The sequence below is a fragment of the Megalops cyprinoides genome, chromosome 4 (genome assembly GCF_013368585.1).
Source record: "Megalops cyprinoides isolate fMegCyp1 chromosome 4, fMegCyp1.pri, whole genome shotgun sequence".
In the NCBI taxonomy this organism is placed as follows: Eukaryota; Metazoa; Chordata; class Actinopteri; order Elopiformes; family Megalopidae; genus Megalops; species Megalops cyprinoides.
Window position 1 is genome coordinate 4922501 of NC_050586.1, and position 21841 is coordinate 4944341.

At 48.8% G+C, this 21841-nt stretch overlaps 1 protein-coding gene across 1 annotated transcript in view; it reads right to left on the reverse strand.

Moving 5' to 3' along the window:
• The window catches only part of ncs1b (neuronal calcium sensor 1b), a 32537-nt gene that overhangs the window by 8904 nt on the left and 1792 nt on the right, over window positions 1-21841 (reverse strand). The window contains exons 2-3 of the mRNA XM_036526597.1: window positions 6635-6659; window positions 416-554 (exon numbers count right to left, since the gene is read on the reverse strand). Of these exons, the coding sequence (XP_036382490.1) occupies window positions 416-554; window positions 6635-6659 (164 nt within the window). The remainder of the gene's footprint in view (window positions 1-415; window positions 555-6634; window positions 6660-21841) is intronic.

Consider the following 21841-nt stretch of genomic DNA (forward strand, 5'->3'; position numbering starts at 1 on the left):
TGCACCCCGGGGCGGGGAAAGGCAGAAGGGGCAGTCATTTAGCCACTGTGATTGGAACACAGCTCAGAAAAGTAATCCTATCATGGATGAGCAATGCCCACAGGCAAAGCCACAAATACCCAATTCAGACTCCAGCAGGCCAACCTGAAACAGGGCAAACCCTTCCATACTGAGAAGTAACTGCCCTGCACTGATGCACCTCTTTGCTGGGCAGATTACATGCAACCGCCATTTTATTAACCTGACTGACCCATCCTGGCTGTTGCACGAAATGAAGACACAGAGTTGATGCTGTCTCTGTGCGCCCCCTGCAGGCAAAAACACACCAGGGCACTTTTCCTTCAATGCTGCAGCTCAGATTTCACAGCTCCACACAACAAGCACTTCAGATGCGGGCAAAGGATTCGTCCGTTACCTTGTTCTCGTCAAAGACATTGAAGACGAAGGTGGCGAACTTGGTGGGGTCTCCAAAGGGGAAGAACTGCTTGTAGATCTTTTGGAAGCCTGCAGCGTCCAGCTGGCCGCTGGGACAGTCCTTAATGAAGCCCTTGTACCTGAAAGAAGGAGGGGGGGTGACGGTCAGCGAGAGACAGGGGCGATGACGGATTACGAAGAACAGGCCGCCCAGATTATATTCCAAAACGGGTGAAAAAAAGCACTGACTGCCGTCACTCTCAGCGTGTTCTGCCAGATTCTTTCATTCCCTCAAACACCCAGCAATTTAAAGTGAAATCCTAAGCGGTATTTCAGTGTGGCTCAGTATCAGGTAAGATCGTACGCCTCTCACAAAGCAGACAGTGCACGCTCACACTCAGACTTCTGGCTCCTTTTTTCGCCCTTTTTTTTAAATAACACAAAATTATTCATAAATCAATCAGTCACCCTTATCCAGCCACTACAGCTCTAATCACGGCAAATGACTGTTTTGTGTGGAGCTGCGTCTCAAATGCCATTTCAAATGGAGGCTCCGGGTGAGAGATATCCTGTGATTCTGTGGACAATGATCCCTCATTTGGTTTATTGTATTCACTATAATAGGCCCTTTGGGGATTTTTTTTTTACCTGAATGCTTCTACACTGTGAGGAGTTAGAGGAGAGATGAAGACAGAGAAAGAGAGAACTGTGGGCTCCTGAATAACTCAGAAAGGAAAATGCCCTGACAGATGGGAAAACCCAGGAAAGTACATTACTGTCAGTGAGTGTACCACAATAAACTACACCCCCCCACCACACACACACACACACACACACACACACACACACAAACACACACACACACACACACACACACAAACACACACACAAACACACACACACACACACACACATGCTGGCCTCAATCCCGCAGTGACCTCTGGAGAGAGGCACACAGCCTGTCTTTGCCGCAGTTGCTCTGTGCATTTGCTGTGGCTTTCACAAAAGGCAGCTCTTTAATGAAGAATTACAGCAATTAAGGTGAGAGCGTGACTGATAGGGGGATGAGCGGCTGACAGACAGGGATCGTAATTCATTCCGCTGTGCCCTCGCTCCAAAAGTCTTAATCTTCCTTTTACACGAGACAAAAAAACCCACATTCTCATTCAGGAAGAGCCGTCAGGAGCTACGCAGAGTCCTCGCAGACAGAACGAGGGGGTAAGGTAAGGCTTAACCAAGCCAGCCTGCGCTAATTCCCTCATTTGCATAGCCTGAGATAAACGCTTCTCTTTTTTGGAGGGGCTTGACAATTAAAGCTAAACCCAGGCAGCGCGCTCCACGGGAAATTCCATCAGAGTGCCATTCTGCAGGTAACGCCGCGCTAATTCTGCGCCGAGGATGACCCATTTCGAGCAGGAGGATGAAGGTGCGGTGAGTCATTTCAGATTCGGATTGTCTCTCTGGTGGAGATACGGCGCTGCACTGGGGAAAATCCAGCCTGGCTTTAAACACCATCACGCAGCTGGGCCACCCCCCCATATCTGTAACACCAGCACACTCCATTCAGCTAGGACTGTTGTGTTATTACTTTCAAGAGGAGCACTTCAGAGAGAATCCTTTCTTCAGTCTTCAGACAAAACCTGCAGTCTTTTTTCTTCCATTTCATCATCGGGTTAAACTCTGGCAAAAAGTGTTGTCCTCAAGGGCTGTTAAATAAAGTATAGTGACTGCTGAGCTTGACCTCTTTTCCCAAAGAGGGAACCCTTCACAAATTAATACAACCGCAGAACGCAAAAATCAATTCAGAGCAGAAACGTTGAACAACCCTGTTCCAATAACCGATGAGCAAAATACACATCTCCTCAAAGGCCGATGGAATCAGACATGAACTTTAAACACAGTAATGAAATCTTCCAACCAAACTTGATAGTACTATATTATACGTGACCTTACTACCCAACAGCAACATGCATAAAGGCCAAGTGTTTCCCTCTCTATCAGCCTGTAGGCATTTCTCATTAAATAAAGGAAAAAAAGACTGGATCTTTCTATTGTCTGTATCTGTCCGTCTGTCATTTTTCTCTCCACGTGTGTCTGTCTTGCACTGAAAGTGTATTCTTCAGTCTGGTGTGTGCCACATGTTTATTAACCACTGAAGAGAGCATATGAGAAAACGATTTGACAGATTAGTTTCCAAGTACTCCAGGAGCTTTTCTGCTTCCACTCACATACTGGGAGATGACACACCAACCATCATCCCAGAAGGAAAAGGACTGGAAAGCAATCATGTTTACGCTCCAGCAAAGCTGTTTGTGCGAGGCACTCAATCAGCCCACAGGATGGAGTGAAAATTCATTAAAAAAAAGGAGAGAGAGAGAGAGAGAGAGAGATGGAGCTTTCTGAAAAGCAAAATTGATGCAGGGCCACAGAAAGGAAGTCCTGCTGTGCACAGACAGGCAGGTCAGACATGCAAATGTGTCCTGTGGCAGCCTGGCGTTAACGCCCGCTCTTCAGATCGTCTCGCCTCCCCTGCCCTCCCTCTCCCCCTCCCGTCCCGTCCCCCCCTCCCCCCTTCCCCCCTCCCCTGGAGCTCCGCTCCAATTCACACTCGCAGCTGCGAGACACTCTGCGCTCGGTGCTTCAGGCTGGAGGGCCCAGTGGAGGACCGCTCTCAGCCACGCGAGGACCAATCAGAGAGAGGGGAAGAGGCGGGGACCGCTCCCGGGAGCGAGAGTGAGAGGGGCAACGAGGACGCAGACTCTTTGCTTAATAAGAGATGTTACTATCGAAAAAAAAGAAGAAAAAAAAAGATATGAAAGATCATTTTCAAAGTTGCAGTGTGATCTCTTCTCTGTCCTGTGCACTGTACTGTCCTGTCAGGCTGTGGCTGCAATCCCAGAATGCACTGCACCCGCCACTGTCTCCACACACACAGAATCAAAGAGCAAAGAAGTCTGGCTGCAGATGCTGGCAGTGGCAGTGAGTTACCCCAGGGCCTGTTAACACACATGGGCATCGCCTGAGATAAGTGACCTTATGCACGAAATGGTGTGGCAGCACAAGATTACAGCTGATCCAGGAAGGCGCTCTGACCTCCACCCTAAACCACCCTGGATGTGGAGAGTGTTTACATGTCTGCCGCGTTTCTGTCCAGATGTTGCCCAGGACTCTCTGGCAGAGAGGCTTATGGGTAATGACGGGTCCTGTGCGCCACGCTTTGGAGCAGGCCGGGACACGTGGCGCAGCACGCACTTAAAACGCGGGCGGCCGTCCAGCCCGGATTACACCCCGGCCACTGATACCCAGCCACTAATTACACACCATATGGCACCTCGCGTACGCAGTCCCTCCCTGTCCCATGGACAGCAGGGCTTACATCCACAGCTTGCCCACTCACAAGCTGTACGACGAAAAGTTTTAAATGAAGGGTCTGAGCAGCCAATGCCACGTGTTGGCTCCTCCCACCCCCTGCTGCGTCAGTGCCAGGGCTGATTCTGGCCCTCTGCAGAGGTCTGCATAGCCAGCCAATCAGACGCGGCCGCTGCATGCGCAGCTGCAGCCCGGGACAGAGGTTCTGAATGTGCACTGCAGTCCCGGGTTCCGCTTCAGCCGCCTGACTCAGCTAAAAGTGAGTAAGCTTTCAGGAGATAATCAGACACCCCGCGCCGCCACACCCCTGGCCTCGTTAGTGGCAGCGGGTCGATTAGCGACCTGCAGAGCTGTCGCGGTCTGCTTGTGAGTCCGTCAGTCGCTGATCAGCGCCCACAGAGAGAGACCAGCCTGCGAGGAGCAGGGCAGAGGTGCTGGGCTTCATTAGTAGACGCATGGAGTAATCACCATCATTTCAGCAGCATTATGGAGAAGGAGTGAAGCCGTTCGGCGAGCAGGGAGGCGCCGAGCGGCACTGGCCTCAGAGACCTGCATGCTGATCCATTTACTCAGGAAGCGTCTCGGCTCAGTGGAGCCCAAACGCTGAGAGAGCCGAGCCTTCCCACCGCAGCGCAGCCCTCCCGTCAACGGTCCCCTCCGATTTAGCTGCTTCTGGCAGTGAGGCGTAGTGGTAAGCAGCAGGGCTCGTAACCAGAACGTTGCTGGTTCGATTCTCCACTGGGGCACTGTGCCTCAGGAAATATCCAGCTGTATAAATGGATAAAATTGTAAGTGACTCTGGATAAGAGCTTCTACTGATTGATAGTAAAGTAATGTAAAAATAAAGGCTGAATGAAAGCCTTGATCTAGTAAAAGACAGCAACAGAGATACGTGTAATACAAAATGTAATGTAATGTAATATATCCCCTGCCCGTAGTGTAACATATCCCCTGCCCAGCTGTGCCTGATACTGCCTCCCTCCTTAGATTCAAACCTGTAACCCCTGGTCCAGCATTCCCACTGATGCCGAAGAACATGACATCATCACATTAACTGACCCGCTTTCCCTGCTGCTAGCTGTAGGGGGCGCTGTGTTAAAGTCTGCAGCAGCGTCTGCATTAGCGTAGGGCATGGCAGAGGGACCTTATCCTCAGGGCTCCTTCTCTCTCCCCTGTCGTCAGCTGCGGACGCAGCGCCAGGCAGCGATGAGTCAACCGCCTCACCGCTGAACCTGGCCCCTGCCCAGGAAGAGCCTGCGGGCTGTGCCAGCGCCCCCTCCCTCTCTCTACCCCCCCTCGCCGCACGCCCGACCTTGCGCTCTGCCCCTGCAGTGTTCTGCAACCCCCCCCCCCCCCCTCTCCGTCGCCCAGCCTCTGAGAGCTCATCACAGGCTGAGCCGTAGCGGGAACGCTCGGATCTCACCCCCGCTGCGGGGCCGTGGCAACTAACAGCGCCCCCTGCAGGTCAGAATGGGCTGCGTTACAGGCTGAGGCCAAGCAGAGCAGCGCGGCTGGTCTCCGCACAGCGGTAACGCAGCACGTCTCTCACTGCGTAGAGTCTGTCGTACCTGAGACTGGCCCTGGGACACACAGGAGATTTCTCTGGGGCTCTGAGTCACTGACCCAAATGCAGGAAGCTTGTTTGCATGTTTGAGTGTGTGTGTGTATATGTATATATGTGTTTGTATGAGTGTGTGTATCTGTGTGTGTGTGTATATGTGTTTGTACGGGTGTGTGTATTTGTGTGTGTGTGTATTTGTGTGTATATGTGTTTGTATGGGTGTGTGTATCTGTGTGTGTGTATTTGTGTGTATATGTGTGTGTATCTGTGTGTGTTTGTGTGTGGGTGTGTGTGTGTGTATGTGTTTGTATGGGTGTGTGTGTATCTGTGTGTGTGTGTGTGTGTGTGTGTCTGTGCGTGTGTGGGCCTAAGACTGCTGTGTGCAGGGGGAACACAGCCAGTTCTCTCACTGAGAAGAGAAGGTTGCAGGAGCAGTGAAGGGAGATGGCTGACAGACCAACACGCTCCAATTTCCTGCCAACAGACACCTGAGTTACACACGGGGGAAGAAACAGAGAGAGGAATGCAAACACGGAGAGAGAGAGAGAGAGAGAGAGAGAGAGAGAGAGAGAGAGGGAGACAGAGAGAGAGAGAGAGAGAGAGAGAGAGAGACAAAGAGAGAGAGAGGGGTAAGAGGGAGAGAGAGGGAGAGAGATAGAGAGAGAGAGAGAGAGAGAGAGAGAGAGAGGGAGAGAGGAAGAGAGAAAGAGAGACAGAGAGAGAGAGAGAGAGAAGGAGAGAGGGAGAGAGAAAGAGAGACAGAGAGAGAGAGAGAGAGAGAGAGAGAGAGGGGTAAGAGGGAGAGAGAAAGATGGCAAAAGAGACAGATATGAGGGAGAGGGATGGAGACAGGGAGAAAGAAGAATATTATGGAGAGAGATTCAGACACAGAAAGAGAGGGATATGAGGGAGAGAGATGAAGACAGGGAGAAAGAAGGATATTATGGAGAGAGAGATTCAGACACAGAAAGAGAGGGATATGAGGGAGAGAGATGAAGACAGGGAGAAAGAAGGATATTATGGAGAGAGAGATTCAGACACAGAAAGAGAGGGATATGAGGGAGAGAGATGGAGACAGGGAGAAAGAAGGATATTATGGAGAGAGAGATTCAGACACAGAAAGAGAGGGATATGAGGGACAGAGAGGGTAGAGAAAGAGACATGGGGCTGAAAGAAAAACAGAAAAAGAGGACTGGGGAGAGGGAGAAACAGAGGGAAGGAAGGGAACGATGACAAGGAAACGAGGCAGAGGAGGAGAGCAGGAAGTGAGGAGGAAGAGGCAATACTCACCACTGCTGCACTTCCTTCTCCGTAACTGCGGAGAGGAGAGAGGAAAGATCATTACCAACAGACGTCCAAAAACATCACAGCCACACAATATTTCACTGAACCTCCAAACTGATGTCCCACTTCAGGTTGCAACAACACACTTCATAGCTAAACACACATTTTTTTCCTGAATTCCCCCCAAATCAGTCTGTGGGGGGGGGGGGGGTGCTCCTCATTTTCCATTCCATTTATGCACAGAGCCAGAACAAATTATTTCAATGCACCTCTGGGGAGAAGCCAAAAACACCTTTATTTATGACGCTGTGTCCCTGGTAATGTGAATCCATCTCTCTAAAGTACAAGCCAACATAGTGTTTTCTCTCAGCCTTTAACAGTTGAAACATTGGGTGGTTAAAAGTAGGACATCGGATCTAAAACACTCACACGTGCCAGATGTTTGTTAAGAATTTCCACTGTGTTCAACATTCACAGAGCTATAACTTCTGAAGTGGACTGACTGGGCCATTGAGTCTGTCCATTCAAAAGCAATTACAGAGGTGTTATCCAATGGGGTCTGTCCTACTTATTTGCATTCAGCCCCGCCTACACAAGCCAACGAATCCCTATTGGGAGATGATGAGTACAGAAGAAACATGGGTGATGAAAAATAAATGTTTCCGAGTCGAACTTCATTATGAACAATGGCGGCTTCCACACAGTGCTGCTGTCTACACGGCTCACCATTTTGGTTCAACTTCCTTGTTTCCCCTTAGGTTTTAGCCTTGCTTGGTGATTTGACCCTGCTGGGGTGTAAATCCATTCTCATAACCCAACACACAGACCACACAAGCTGCTTGCAGCAACCCCATTCTGACATGGGCTCACAGCACAACAATGAAAGGCTCCACAGACGTCCAGCCAGTTATGGTGCTTCTTTTAAGTCTTACTGGTGAAACCTTCAACAAAGACCAGGTTCGTAGCGATGGAACACAACTGGCTTTGTTCTGCCAGGGTTGGGAAGGTTTCAACATCCAGGATCCCCTTGTCTCACCACTTCAGCACCCCCTAGTGGCTACTGAAGTGCCTGCAAGTTGCCCTGATGACGTCAGTGCAGTCTATATGCTCCCAGACAGTCTTTGCTCTGTTGTAATGCATTGTGGGAATTGTAGTGCAAAAAACAGCCTCTGGCTACATGTGAATGCATTGGAGGTTTTCCTCACCTCACCTCAGTGCAAGTTTAATGGAAGAGGTGCACTTACAATAGTACAACTGCCAATTTATACATGAGTGAAAAAGCATAAAAGAAACATACAAAAAAACTCCACACAATTTCAGCTATCATAAATTTATTGCAGTTTGAAAGCTGTGCTCAGCGCTGATGCTGTGCTATTTACAGCCAGCTCTTCCCATGAGCTCTGCGTTGTTTCCAGTTTTCAGTCAGCAGATGTTCTAGGCAGTAGCATTTACACTCCCTGGGAGGTCAAACGACATGCCTTCCTCACCAACGGGCAATATTTGCCACGTTTAAAAAACAAGAGTGAAAAAGTTGCATTCCGTGATAGGCAATTGTGTCTTTTACCAGCTCCCTGCTGTTGTTATGCTACTGCCTCCCTTCTGTGCAATTGCCCGGCCTGGTTTGACTTCGCTCGTGTCGCCTGGCGATTCCTCCCCTTCTAGGGCAGGAATCCATCAATAGCTTCTAAAGACCAACCCGCCCCAAGGTGCCCGGGAGCAACGAAACCGGTGATGTACAAAAAGTGCCGGGACTGTCCCACGATACTCACAGCTACAGCAGGAGAAAGCCGGTTCACCTGAGGTAAAGTCAGAGATCAGCAGCACCTCCTCGGTACCCAACTCCAAACACTTCTGTGCTATTCAGAGCCATCACCTGCCAGCGATCGCAAAGCGAGATCAAACCCAGGAGTTCCCGCACCTCTTTGCCCTTCAGGCTGTTCTCATAGCGTGACGGGTACACTGACAATCCAAGAGATTAATCTGTGTGAAATGAAAACATCTCAACAACAGGGACTTCTTCTTCAAGCACAGTGTGTTTTATTAATATTATATACATCATGTCGTCAAAATTCTTTTATTGGCAAATTACCTGAAGGCAACCACAGAGTTACTATTTTACCAGGGAGTGGAAAGTGGTTAATGGATTAGCACAGGAATGGGCCAACGTCACAGCTCCAGGGAAGGCTGTGCCATCACTCCAAACTGTGCTGCACAGGTTCTTTGAGCTGCCCCGCACTGTCTTTGCTGTGGAGCTTTCCTTCACTTTCAGAGTGCGCAGGACTTGAGGAGCCAGCGCAGGTTAACACAGCAAGCGAGTGACAGCTGATTCGGCTCCTGTCATGTTCAACCACAGGAGCGCGGCGCCATCTGTCACGTCTCTGTTTCCGCCACCATCTGAGGATATTTTTAGCTCCAAAATGCCCACATTTTCACTTGCTTCTGAACGCTGATCCGGTCTAACGATACCCCCAAATGGCTCAGCCTGCAGCCAGCTCCATTATGCCTTTCTTGTAGCGATCTGTGTACCTCGTTACCCCCTTCGAATGGAAACGCGATGTAATGTCTGTGCCCCATTCATCAAAGCCTCAGTGGCTGGACTCCCAATGCAGGTGTGCTATCTGGGGTTCAGTGGGGTCCCTGCACATCATTATTACCCTGACTAGTGGAGTGCGTCAGCATGCAGAGATAGAGACGGGGGGAGATGGTTAAATAATGAGAGAGAAAAAGAATGAGGGAGAGATAGAGAGATAATGAGAGAGGTGGAGAGGTAACGAGAGAGACAAAAAAAGAATGAGAGGCAGATCAAGGGGGAGAGAGTGAGCGAGATGGAGAGAGGGAAAAAGAGAGAGAGGGAGGGAGAGAAAGAAAAAGGGGGAGAAAGAAAGTGTGTGAGAGAGATATAAAGATAATGAGAGAGATGGAAAGAGAATGAGAGGGAGAGATTTGAGAAAGAGAAAGATAATGAGAAAGGTGGAGAGGTAATGAGGGAGACAGAGAGAGAAAGGAAAAGATGGAGAGAGGAAGACAGGCAGGAAGGGAGGGAGAAAGGGAAAGAGAGCGAGAGAGATAGAGGAGTATAAAGGACAGCAGCTCTGGGAGCAAGCCGTGCTGATAATGCCAAAGCAAATGGCAGTATTATCTGAGAGTTCAAATCAAACAATCCCTTATGTCATCAAACCCCCCCCAACCCACCCCAATTCTCTCTAAAGTAACCAAAGCCATTTTCCTGATCAAAACCCCCGGGCCCATTCTCCAAAACAAAGCTCCTGAAATCAATGTCAGCCACTGACCTGCCCCCCGCCCGCTCTGCTCTCAGCCTGGAGCACTGAGGTAAATCAAATCAATTTCAGGCTTTTTTTCCCCTGTGCCTCGCTAAAAAACGGCCTTTTTAGAAAACCATTGTAATGCTTGTCACAGAGGGGAAGAAACCGTCTGCGGCGTAGCAGCATGCTGTCCGGCCTGAGGCCTTCGCTGGTGCGCTGCTATTCCGCAGTGAGTCGCGCCTCTCCGCGGGGCCCGGGTTCTGCAGCGTTCTCTCAGTGGTGGAGCAGGCTGCGGTATCCACGGGACGCCAGCCCGTCGGGCAGGGGAACGGACGCTCAATGCCCACCCCCCCCCCCCCCAACCACAGAGCCTGATCCGGGCTGAAGCTTTCTGACCAGAGGGAACCAGAACAGCTCCAGCTGGAATAACGGCTACCACTGAAATGAGAATACACTCTCCACACGCTTCTCCTACCGCTCCCAAGGTAAAACTTCACCACACTGTGAAATTAAACATCGTTTCAACCGCGGAGGTTACTGTCAAAAATGCTCAGTGTCCTCCTGCAGGTCCTGCACCACCACCACTTCCAGGACCTCTATGTTTTTAGCTGGTTATGAACTGCAACACTTACTTGTCATCTTTTTTCACATTAGTGAAAAGCAAAAAAAAAAACCACTCAGACTTGCAAATCCATGTGTTGATTTGGAAAATGACACAAAGAAATAGAGGGGGCTGAAAGTGAGAGAGAGAGAGATAGCTTTGCGTACCAATTAAGTGAAAGCAGTGCGGTAAGAGGCAGCGTTGCCACGCGTGTTTTACACCCCGACCACACGCTGTGATTGCAGGGGAACAAACAGGAGAGGGAAGAGGGAGACGGATCTGTGAGGACGGGTGATGTTTTTCAATTAGCACGTTCCCGGCGGTGTGTGCGTCGGCCTCGGCCTGCTGTCTCCGAGCGGGGAAGCGTTTCAGGGCAGCGGTATCGCTGCCTCGGAAAGCAGGAGGCTGTCTGACTTATTGAAATGCTGTCAGATGAGGTGCAAATATAATTTCCTGTGATATTCACTGTACTCAGTGGGGCTTCTCCGTGGGGCAATCCCTGAGACTCCGTGTTGGTGTGCAGGTGTGAGCGTGGAGATGTGTGAGTCTGTGTTTGCAGTGTCTGTGTGCATGTGTGATTGTGTAGATGGGTAGTTAGCTGAGTCACACGTGTATGTGTTTGCGCATATGCTTATGTGATATAATATGTTTGCGATAGCGTGTGTGTAGGCCCAGATACTCTGAGCTCAGATTGGATAGGGCCCTCCACACTCTCAGACATGGGTCACCTATCACTCAGATTGAAAAGGGCCCTGTTCACTCACACATCCCTCATGACCAAGAAGGTAAAATGAAAAAGCTAATGATGTCTGCCGTTTCTGCCTGAAGAGACACAGGAGGCCGATTCCGTGGCGCTCGAAGGTTAACAATCCTCTCGTTCTCAAAGCCTTTCCGAGCGCTGCCAGTGGTGGGTGCGCTCTGCAAATGTGGTCCTTTAAAACTGAAGCCTGGGACACACAGTCAAAACGGTCCATTCCCAGAGTTCCTGCAAAGGCTGTCAGGTCTGGGATCACTCAGTGTTTCTCAGTCCTACTCCTGGAACACCCCTGTCCTGTGTATCTTCTATCTATCTTTGCTGCTTGATTAAATCAGGTGTGCTCAGCCAATCAAAACTGCCACTGATGAGTTCAATCAGGTAGGTAGAGCAGGGAAAGATGGAAAACGTGCGGAGCAGGGGGGACCCAGGAACAGGATTGAGAATCAGTGCTCTACAGTAAACCTTGGTCTTTGTCCCAAAACAACGACCGCAGCCTTCCTCTCCGGCCTACGTTCCGGGCTGTTTTCTGAAATGCTCTGCACAGCGAAGGACTGAGAACCCGTCCGCTGTGTGGGCATCAGCAGTGGGATCCTCAGTCACCGGGACGATGGCCCTCTCTGGATGCTGTAGCAGAGAGTTAATCTGTTACCCTCAGAGAGAGTTAAATATGGGAGGAGGAGGGAACGGGAGTGAGGAAGGACTGTCCTCCTCTTCTCTCCCCATCTTTCTCCCAGTATCCTCAGGGAGAAGGATGCCCCCATTTTAGCGCTGAAAAAGGAAACTTCCTGCTCTCTTTTCTTTCAGTTTAACAGAAGAGCGGTCAGCGTCCTCTCAAACAAATGCAGCACATCTCTCTCTCTCTCCATTTAAGAGGCATGAAATACGCTTTTAACACCAAAGCGTAACATGATTGGCACAAAATACAAACATGCATTCAAACCAATGAACCTATACCCAGCATGAGCAATATAAATATAAAAATAATAACTTGTATGATAGTGAAGCAATTCACAAAAAGTTAAAGCAACTGCAAAACAGGATCAACAATATGGCTTTTCACCACAGAATTAAGGAGTCTTTAGTGTTCTGACAGCCACGTACTGAGAACAGTGCCAACAGCTATCCAAACAAGGCCAGTCTGTTTATTATTCATTATTTTAAATATTCATTAAATACACACAGGAGGCAGGGTACATGAGTGCTCTAACATATTAAGCTGTCAAGAATTTGACACTACTCATGTGTGTATGTAACCTCAACAGAACGAACAGCCTTTGATTCTGGTAACTTTAATTCTGGCAGGCATTCTGGTAACTTCAATTTCATTGTCCTGAACAATAACAATAAAGCTCTCTTATCTTAACCTATCTAATCTTAATTGCTATCTCTACATCTACAGTCCACCTTTCTGCATAGGTTTATGTGCAGTTCGCCACACTGAGGTACCTGCTGACCCCCCCCCCCCCCCCCCCCATTGCGCTGAGTTCTATGAATCAGCACACCTTGAAAATGAAATTAAGCCTGACTACAAACACAAAGTAAATAGACCAGTCATTCCATTGAAAGCAAAAGGTGGAACATAATCCGGTAATTACTGTATGTGGCCATATCAAAAGCATTTTGGTACAGAAAAAAATGTCTGTCCTCGGAGATGCGCTGTTAACATCGCCCAATGTTAGATTGAGGGTGATTAGTGCTGTGATTAGATGAAACGCACTCGACTGAAAACAAAGCCAACCGGCTACACTTTGACAATTTTTCAATTTTTCTAATCTATAAATTAGGGACAACGGCCTTTAATCAGCAATCGAGGCACAAACGCTTTTGCTGACTGCACCCTGGAGTCACAAAGTGCGAACCGTGCCGAAGAGGAGGGCTGTGGTCCTGTTAGATTTTCAATGACCGGCCGCTGCACTCCATGCGGCATTGATCCTGATCCACTGGAAGGTTCCGCTTTGAGTGAATGAAGAAAACGAATCGACCGGGCAGAGAGAGAGAGAGCCGGAGGCATCGACTGGCACGACCGCACCCTCCCCGCTGCATTTTAACAAGGCCGCATGTGCGGCACAGATTTACTGCTGACAGCGATCTGAAAAGCCCGGAGCGCCGGCGAGGGAACGCGGGAGAATCGCCTGACCTTTGAGAGCTGCAGAACCTGCCCACGTCTCTCCGCGCCGGAGACGTCTGAAGTCCGCACCGGCTGAGAGGCTTTTTCAACACAGTCACAAGGGACACATGGGCGCACAGCTCGGGAAAAAGTTTATCTGTTCATTTCTTTGCACTCTTTCTGACAAAGGTTAAAAAAATCACAGCGCGGAGTTTTAAAAGCTATTTTTAAACACTTTTTGTGAACAAAAGGATGTTAAACAGACAGGGCTGTCATTGCTTTTTTTCCCTGCTACCCAAATAAGTCACATTAAAAATAATTTGTCTGATGGGAGTGAGACTTCAAAACAACAAAGCCGTCATTTTTCCCTAAAATACATTTTTCCAAAAAAGCATTTAAATATTAAAATAAAGGACTTTACATTTGTAAAATATTTAAGAGCTTGGTGGTGAAACACAGAGGGCTACATGTAAAAATAGAGTATTCTGAAGAATCAGTGCTGACAAATACCAGAAATACTGAGAGTGAAGACAAAGTGGATTAACCATATAGTTACAGAAGCCTAAGACAGTATGTAAACAAGCAAGGGTGGGCCAAGAGTATTTCATCATGATCACACACCATTTAAATGCAACCGCTAATTATAAAATCTCACAAAACAGGAAGTACATATGTTTATCCAGAGTGCATTATCATTTGACTCCTAATGAAAGTATATAATTGAGCAGAACTGTGCCACAGTGCCGGTAACAGCCAGCCTGAGAAAATGCCGTCAGATTTCTATGTTAAAACCGTTCTATCAATAAAGTCGGAAAAGGTAAAGCCACTTAGTGAGCCACTGAATCATGGGTAGAAGGTAACTACAGCTGACATCTGGCGAGAATGGAAACTCTCAGTATCTTATGAAGTATCATTCTAACTCCTAACTTTTATTTTAAGAGTACTCCGCAGCTGTAAAATTATTTATAACTGACTTTTTTCCATCTGGTTCCCAAACTTAAAGCGGAGCAAAATCCATTTAAAGGAAAGGGTATAAAAAAGGCCATTGATACTGTTCAATGTCACATAAGAGCCCCAAACTTGAGATATTGCTTTCTCAGTATCGGGAAATCCACTCTCAATCCTTTTGGCTGAGTCACCACTTTCCTGATAGAAAGCAGGAGGAGACATCCTTTTCTTCCATCACAGAGGAAGTAGGCATGAGGAAATCTCTCCTGAAATGAGAGTTTGCAGGCTGCATATCAACACTGTTCCGCTACATGAAGTCTGCAATTCATAGTCTTTAGGACAGACGTAATTTGTTAGAAGTTTACCATCTAAAAAAAAAAAGAATATATGGCACAAAGTATAGCCTTCACAATCTCCATTTTAGACTTTATCAGTTTGCAGATGTGGATCAGGTAAAAGTTTTGGTACAATTTTAGTACAATAGTCTCATTTTGTGTTCTGAGCTAAAAGGTCAAAACCATACCTTTTACTGCCACAAAATGTATTTTGGGGCACCCAGAAAAATAAAGTTTTGCAGAAATCTCTTTGCAGAAAGTTTTTATCCGTAATGAACCCTTTCATGGCTGCTTCCTGCCTCTTGCGAAATATCACCGAAACCCTTGTAAGAGCACTTCTGATTGGCCTTTTCACTTTGCCTGTTCAACATTTACAGACTCCAGAACACAATGTAGGAGAATTCTAGTCGCCTTGAAATGTTGTTCATGGCACTTTCATACCCAAAATTATAATTTCAAAGCTGGTGGAAATCCTGTTGATTATTCTTATAATTTTCTGAGCTACTTTAAAAGCTCATAATTACTATGCGTTCTGCGAAGCTGACCTGCTGGTTTTGTATGTCTCCCAAGTCCTCATTTTACACAAGTTACAAGATGACCTTCGCTCTTTGCGCTCTTTCTCACATGTGGCCCACTTCAGCGGGAGATGAGGTGTGATATTAACTCTGGGATTTCAGGCTGGCATCCATCTTCAGCCGCTGACATATGCCAACGCACAGGGAAGCGTGTCTGCGATGAACTTCACTGGAAGCTTCAATGACGAGTCATTACTCCGGAGGCTCGACACCAGGAAGGTTACTCGCTCTCGCTGTCTAGACAGCGCTGTTAGTCAGCGCTGCGTCAGCGCTGCGTTAATCTGACACCGAGGGGCTTGCGGGGTTCCGGAGCCTCGCCCCGTCTCGCACAACGAGCTGCGAGGCGCACCTCACACCCGCTTCTGACGGCTTCTCCGATGGAGGCTCCCGGGGTCACCTGTCAAAGCCGTCACGCGAATCAAACACACCTGGGAGGAGCTGCTGCAGCTCCGCGCTACGCATACACAACACAGCCTGCAGTGAAGGGGAATTCACAGCTCTTTCACATAAACCAGATCAAGCTCTGTGTGAAGGGGAATCCATAGTTCTTTCCTATGAGCGGGATCAAGCTCTGTGGAGCGTGCACCGCATCTCCTCTCCTCCCTCGCACGGGAGACACCGGGCTCGAGGGCAGCGGGGGCTGTCCCAGGCGGGAATCCCGCGTCAGGCCTTCAGAGCGCGCCCTTCACCCCGAATTCCGCTAACAGGCTGGAGAGGTCCTCACTGGCCCGTGAGCCTTTGGAATGACAAAAATGAGAGACAGAGAGAGATGGACCAGCGGCGCCCGAGATTCAATCAAGGTTTATTGCGTAACTTAGCCAAAGTCATCGGGAGGCAAGACGGGCAGCCCACGGGGCGGGGGTGGGGGGGGGTGGGGGGGGGGGTGGGGGGACTCCTCTGCAGGGGATGGAGCACAAACCCAACCCGTGCCCGACTCAGTCCTGGGGTCATTTCACTGTAGTTGTTTTCTTCCACACCGAGAGGAAACCAAGCAATGGCAAAGCCAATTATCTCTGACCTGGATGACCTGGAGCGGGGGGGGGGGGGGGGGGGGGGGGGGATTTGCTGCAGTTTTCTTACTTGCTTCCTGAACAAGGGGGTGAATTAGCAGACGATTGCGTAACGATCTGTGATGCAATGTATGGATATTCTATAGGCTCAGTTCCCCATTCGAAGGGCTCTGTAATTGCCCAACAAAACGAGCCAAATTCCTTCAAGCCAGGACTGTACGGCGCTGACTCAGTGCACTGTATGTAAGGAAATCTTTAAACCTGACCTTGTCTTTTAGATGCAAAGGAGAGACTGTGCACACACTCTGTGAGTGTGTGTGTGTGGATCTTGTTGTCCCAAATGTTTCATTGGTCCCATTTCCAGAATCACAAATACTTCTATAAAAGGTTAAAAACTAAGAGATGCTGTGATCAAACGGGACCACTGAGACAGCAGGTGCCATCTGGACGGGGTGTCAGCGGCCTCACCTCAGAGGAGATGGCACACAGCATGCAGGTGTGTCATGCAGGTGAGCAGAAAGGAGAAGCAGCACCTGACGGGACTCTTTTGATGCGGTTTGGGTACAGCAGCAGCAGCAGCATGGCTCTCGGTGAAAAGGGGAATGAATTGCCGGAGTGGCCTGACAGAGCCCAACAATGCCGTGCTGCGGATCCCACTGTTCGGCTGTCAAAAAGCCGTCAGCCTAAAAATAACATCGGGAGCTGCCTCCGTGCCTGCGGAAAGCGCAGTGTCGCCCGCGCAGCACCGGAACCGCACAGCGCCGGAACCTCCACACAGCTCCGGAACCGCCACACAGCTCCGGAACCGCCACACAGCTCCGGAACCGCACAGCGCCGGAACCTCCACACAGATCCAGAACCACACAGCACCGGAACCTCCACACAGATCCAGAACCACACAGCAACAGAACTGCACAGCACCGGAACCGCACAGCACCAGAACCTCCACACAGCTCCGGAACCGCCACACAGCTCCGGAACCTCCACACAGTGCCGGAACCTCCACACAGTGCCGGAACCTCCACACAGCACCGGAACCTCCACACAGCTCCGGAACCGCCACACAGCTCCGGAATTGCACAGCGCCGGAACCTCCACACAGCACCGGAACCTCCACACAGCTCCGGAACCGCCACACAGCTCCGGAACTGCACAGCGCCGGAACCTCCACACAGCTCCGGAACCACCACACAGCTCCGGAACCGCCACACAGCTCCGGAACCTCCACACAGATCCAGAACCGCACAACACCGGAACCGCACAGCACCGGAACCTCCACACCGTGCCAGAACCTCCGCACCTTTTCTCCCTGAAAGCACGCACACTGCCCATCCCTCTTCTCCTCTCCTCTGCCCTGTCTACCTCCGTTTTCCGCAAAAAAGCTCGTCTCAGAAAGGCAAACAGACACGGCCCCCCCGCCAAACTGGAAAAATGAAAAAGGACAAAAGTAAACAACCCTCCGTGCTCCACACACAGGAGGAGCGGCTGGGCTCTGGATCACGGCTCGCAAACGGACACAAGTTAACATATCATACAAAAGATTATTAAAAAAATTATTAAAAAAATAAAAAATCAGCTGAATATTCAGATTGATCGAAAATTAACACAGAAGAAGGAACAAAAGAGAAGGATCTCTGGAGCCTGGCGTGCGAAGCATCACCATGGCGACTGCGGAACAGGGGAGTTTCTGCAGACGGGAACAAAGCGGCGGTTTCGGAGGAAAGGTGTTTCAGCACAGAGAGGGCTATTCAGACAGACGGCTGCGGCGGTTTCGGAGGAAAGGGGTTTCAGCACAGAGAGGGCTATTCAGACAGACGGCCGCGGATGAATACCTCCGGCACCCTCCGCCACAGAGTCACCCCACCAGAATGCGTGTGGGTGGACAGAGGCCATGCAGTACCCTACATGCTGCTGAGTGAAGGGTGTGCTGGAGACAGGAGAGAAACCAAACAAGAACAGGGCACGTGAAGGCTGGTCTGTTCACCAGCCCCCATCAGAGAACAGGCGTTCCGCTGCAGACATGACAGTTCTGTGCAACTCGTCTCGTACAGAGATAGACCATTACATTACATAAAATTACATTATTGTCTTGGAGCAGCTGCTCTTATCTTACCAACTTACATGGGTTACAGTTTTGTCCATGATTTATACAGCTGGCCCAAGGGCATAACGGCAGTGCCCCAGCAAGGAATCAAACCAGCAACCTTTTGGTTGTGGGCCATTCTCTAGACCATTGCAGCACACCACTGCCTGGTGTTCTGGTTCAACAGAACGCCAGGCACAGAGGCGTGTGGGAGAGGGTGAGCCTCTACAGCCTGAGAACTAACGGCGGGCACAGAGGCGTGTGGGAGAGGGTGAGCCTCTACAGCCTGAGAACTAAACAGGGGCTGAGTGGAGCTGAAACAGGAGACACGGGGGGGAAGAGCGAGTCAGACAGAGAGAACATGTCTAAGGAGCGACCCAACAGAACAGGGAGGGAGAGAAAGAGGAACAAAAGGAGAGGAGACAAAATACGGGCAGGAGAGAGGACCGAAGTGCCGGGGGATGAGAGAGGCATCGGCGAGAGGGCACGCTGGGGAAAAAAAAAAGCAGGAGGCCCCCCCCCCGAGCTACACTGAGCCGATAAGACCCTAATTATGTCGCTCCGCTCCTCGCTGAAAGAGAGGCAATTAGGGGATAAAGCCAGAGAGGGAGGAGGGGAGCTGGAAGCGACGCGGTGACAGCGGCAAGCAGCCCCTTCCCGGCACGAGGCCCCTCTCCTCCTCAGCACTGCAATTTCCTGCCGGGGCCGGCTCTCCGGGTCGCCATCTCTGTCACTCCGGCTGAGAGCACAACACCCTCATTACAGAGAGAGCTCAGCCGACACCTGCGAGAGCCAACCTGTTAACCAGGCAGAGCCGAGGCGCACACAGGCACACACACAAACACAAACACACATACACGTAATGTACACAAACACACAAACATGCACTTATACAAATATACACACAGACACACACACACACACACACATACACACATACACACAAATGTACACATACACACAAACATGCACTTATACAAATATACACACACACACATTCATATAAATATACACAGAGGCGCACACATGGTCACAAACACGCACTCACACAGACACAAACGGACACATACACACACATGCACAAACACACGCATATATACACAAACACGCACACACTCACAAAAACACACACAAACATACATGTAAACGCACACCTGCATACAAACAAATTCACACCTGCATACGCATGAATGCATACACAGAGAAATGTGCGGACAAATACACACACAGTAAAATATTTTTCCATCTGTCTATGATCCCCTTTGACCAACTGGAATGCCTGACCTTACTTTTAAAATGAAGAAAGTAGCATGACATCTGAAATCTGGAAATGATTTTGGAACTGGCCCCTGAATTCAAAAAATACTATAGGATCAAAATGGCAACAAAAGCCCTTGAGGTAAACATGATGGTGGAGTGTTTAGGTGAATTATCGATGGTGAAATCATTTGAGTCATTTCACCAGAACAGATCATAATCAGAGCAGAACCTCATAAGCTAATAATGCTTCGAATATGATCATCCAGCATTCATAAACAGCTGTGGGCCAATGCTGCCAGCTTGCTGCCTGCTTACAGTGGTTTACGCCTGGCAGTCGAGGGATTGCTGTTTGGGTTTTATGTCATTTTTGAGAACTCGACATAAAATAACCATAAATTTGATAGGCATCTTAAAAGACCTCTCCAAAGGCTGCTGCTGCTTGACTTGGTGACACCGCATCAGCATTTCCTGAATACTAAAATAAGCCAATGTGCGAAAGAAATGTTATTCCACCCAGAGCCCTACAGCACACATCACCACTGTCTTCCACTTCAGCGGAGGTTCTTCCATTTTAATCCTCTGAAGAGTTGCATCTCTACATTTCGCCACTCAGACTAATTTAAATTAAAGATTTGCGTCTCCTTTTTAGTCATTTTCTGCTCTTAGGAGCTTTATTTCTTGCCTAATTGTTCGGTCGCGTTTTGAGTGAATGAGAGGTACTGTAGGATGCAGCTTATTGCATATTTTAGCTGTGCAACCTCTCAATTTTTTAGACCTCCAAGCCAGATCGGCTGAAAGCCTCAGTGCCACGGTTACATGTAGGCAACATGGCGAACACATGAGAATTCCAAAAATGCGCATGGGTACCACAGAGGAAAACCCAAAGCCACGCACGCACCGATTAAACTTCCATTAATCATTGTCTTTCAGCAGATGGGTATTGGGAATGAACTGGAATGTGAGCATGCATACTGAAAGCTATCTGTTCCGAAGAAAGCACAGAGACAGAACTGCATTAAAGTTTCGGTCAAATATCAGACAGAGCAACAAAACACAGCATCCTAAAATGTGAGGCTCGTATCACTGAAATACATCATCAAACCCATACCACCGATGCTGCCATCTCAGAGCAGAAATATGTGCTTGCATTTTTCAATGATGCGATAATTGGTGATGCATATTTGCACTCAATTTAATACGCATCAAGCAAGCATTCCAAATATGTTGTTTCACAAAACTTTATTCTTCCCTTAAATGGAATATTGAAATGGAGGTGCATTTTGAATACTTAAGTCTTCAACCACATTTTTTTCCATTTGGAATATGGTCTTCTTACATAATCTGATTCCACATAAGCTGGTTACACAGGCTCTTATATTATTAATTTTTATACACTTTGACTAGCAAAGGAAAATTAGGGTGCCTTGGTTCATGTTTTTAGACTTAAAGAAAAATGCTTTTCTAGACAACAGCATATTTCCATTTTGTTGCCTAAATTTGATCAGCAACCTATCACTCACTCTACTCTGCATTCATACTCTTGCCCACAGTGCATAGCCACCAGTCATTTGGCCTCAAAACCGCGCACATATCTGTAAGCTCCAGCTTCCTGAATCTTCACATGTAGGATATACTTCTACCACAACTGCAGTAATAATATTTCTACCACTTATAATTGCTACCAATTCCTTGAGTTCAGTAGCTGGGACCCCCTTAATGGCTCAGTGCATGCAATATTCCTCCCGGCGTGGCCCATGCATGGCTACTCCCAATGGGATCGAAGGGGGACCAGATGCCCATGGGAACACTCCTTGTTGTGTGGTCTCTACTCCCCACTGGCAGAGTTTGCAAAAGAGCTAAACCGCAATGATCAGAGAATCACATTCTGTTACATAAACAGGGCCATTCTAGCTTTGGCCCACAGATGTGCAGGTATGTCATGGTCTAAACGTTTCTTTTTGTTGTTTTCGTTCTACAACTGGCAATTAATGAGACAGTGGGAGGCGCAGTTCTGAAATGCTCCACTCTGTGTGCATAAAGGCACGGTTCAGTCACCTCCCTCCACCGCAGCGATGTCCTACCATCTCTCTGTAACCAGCAGCTTGATTGTGGATCTCGAGACTCACGCATCTGCATATTCATAAGTCGAGAATCCCCAGCGGAATGATTCTAAAGACACTGATTAGGATGGCTTCCAGACTTCTGCTAATCAGCGTTTGTGACTCTGTAGGAATTCTCACACGAGCTAAAAATACACACCAAGCACACGAGCTC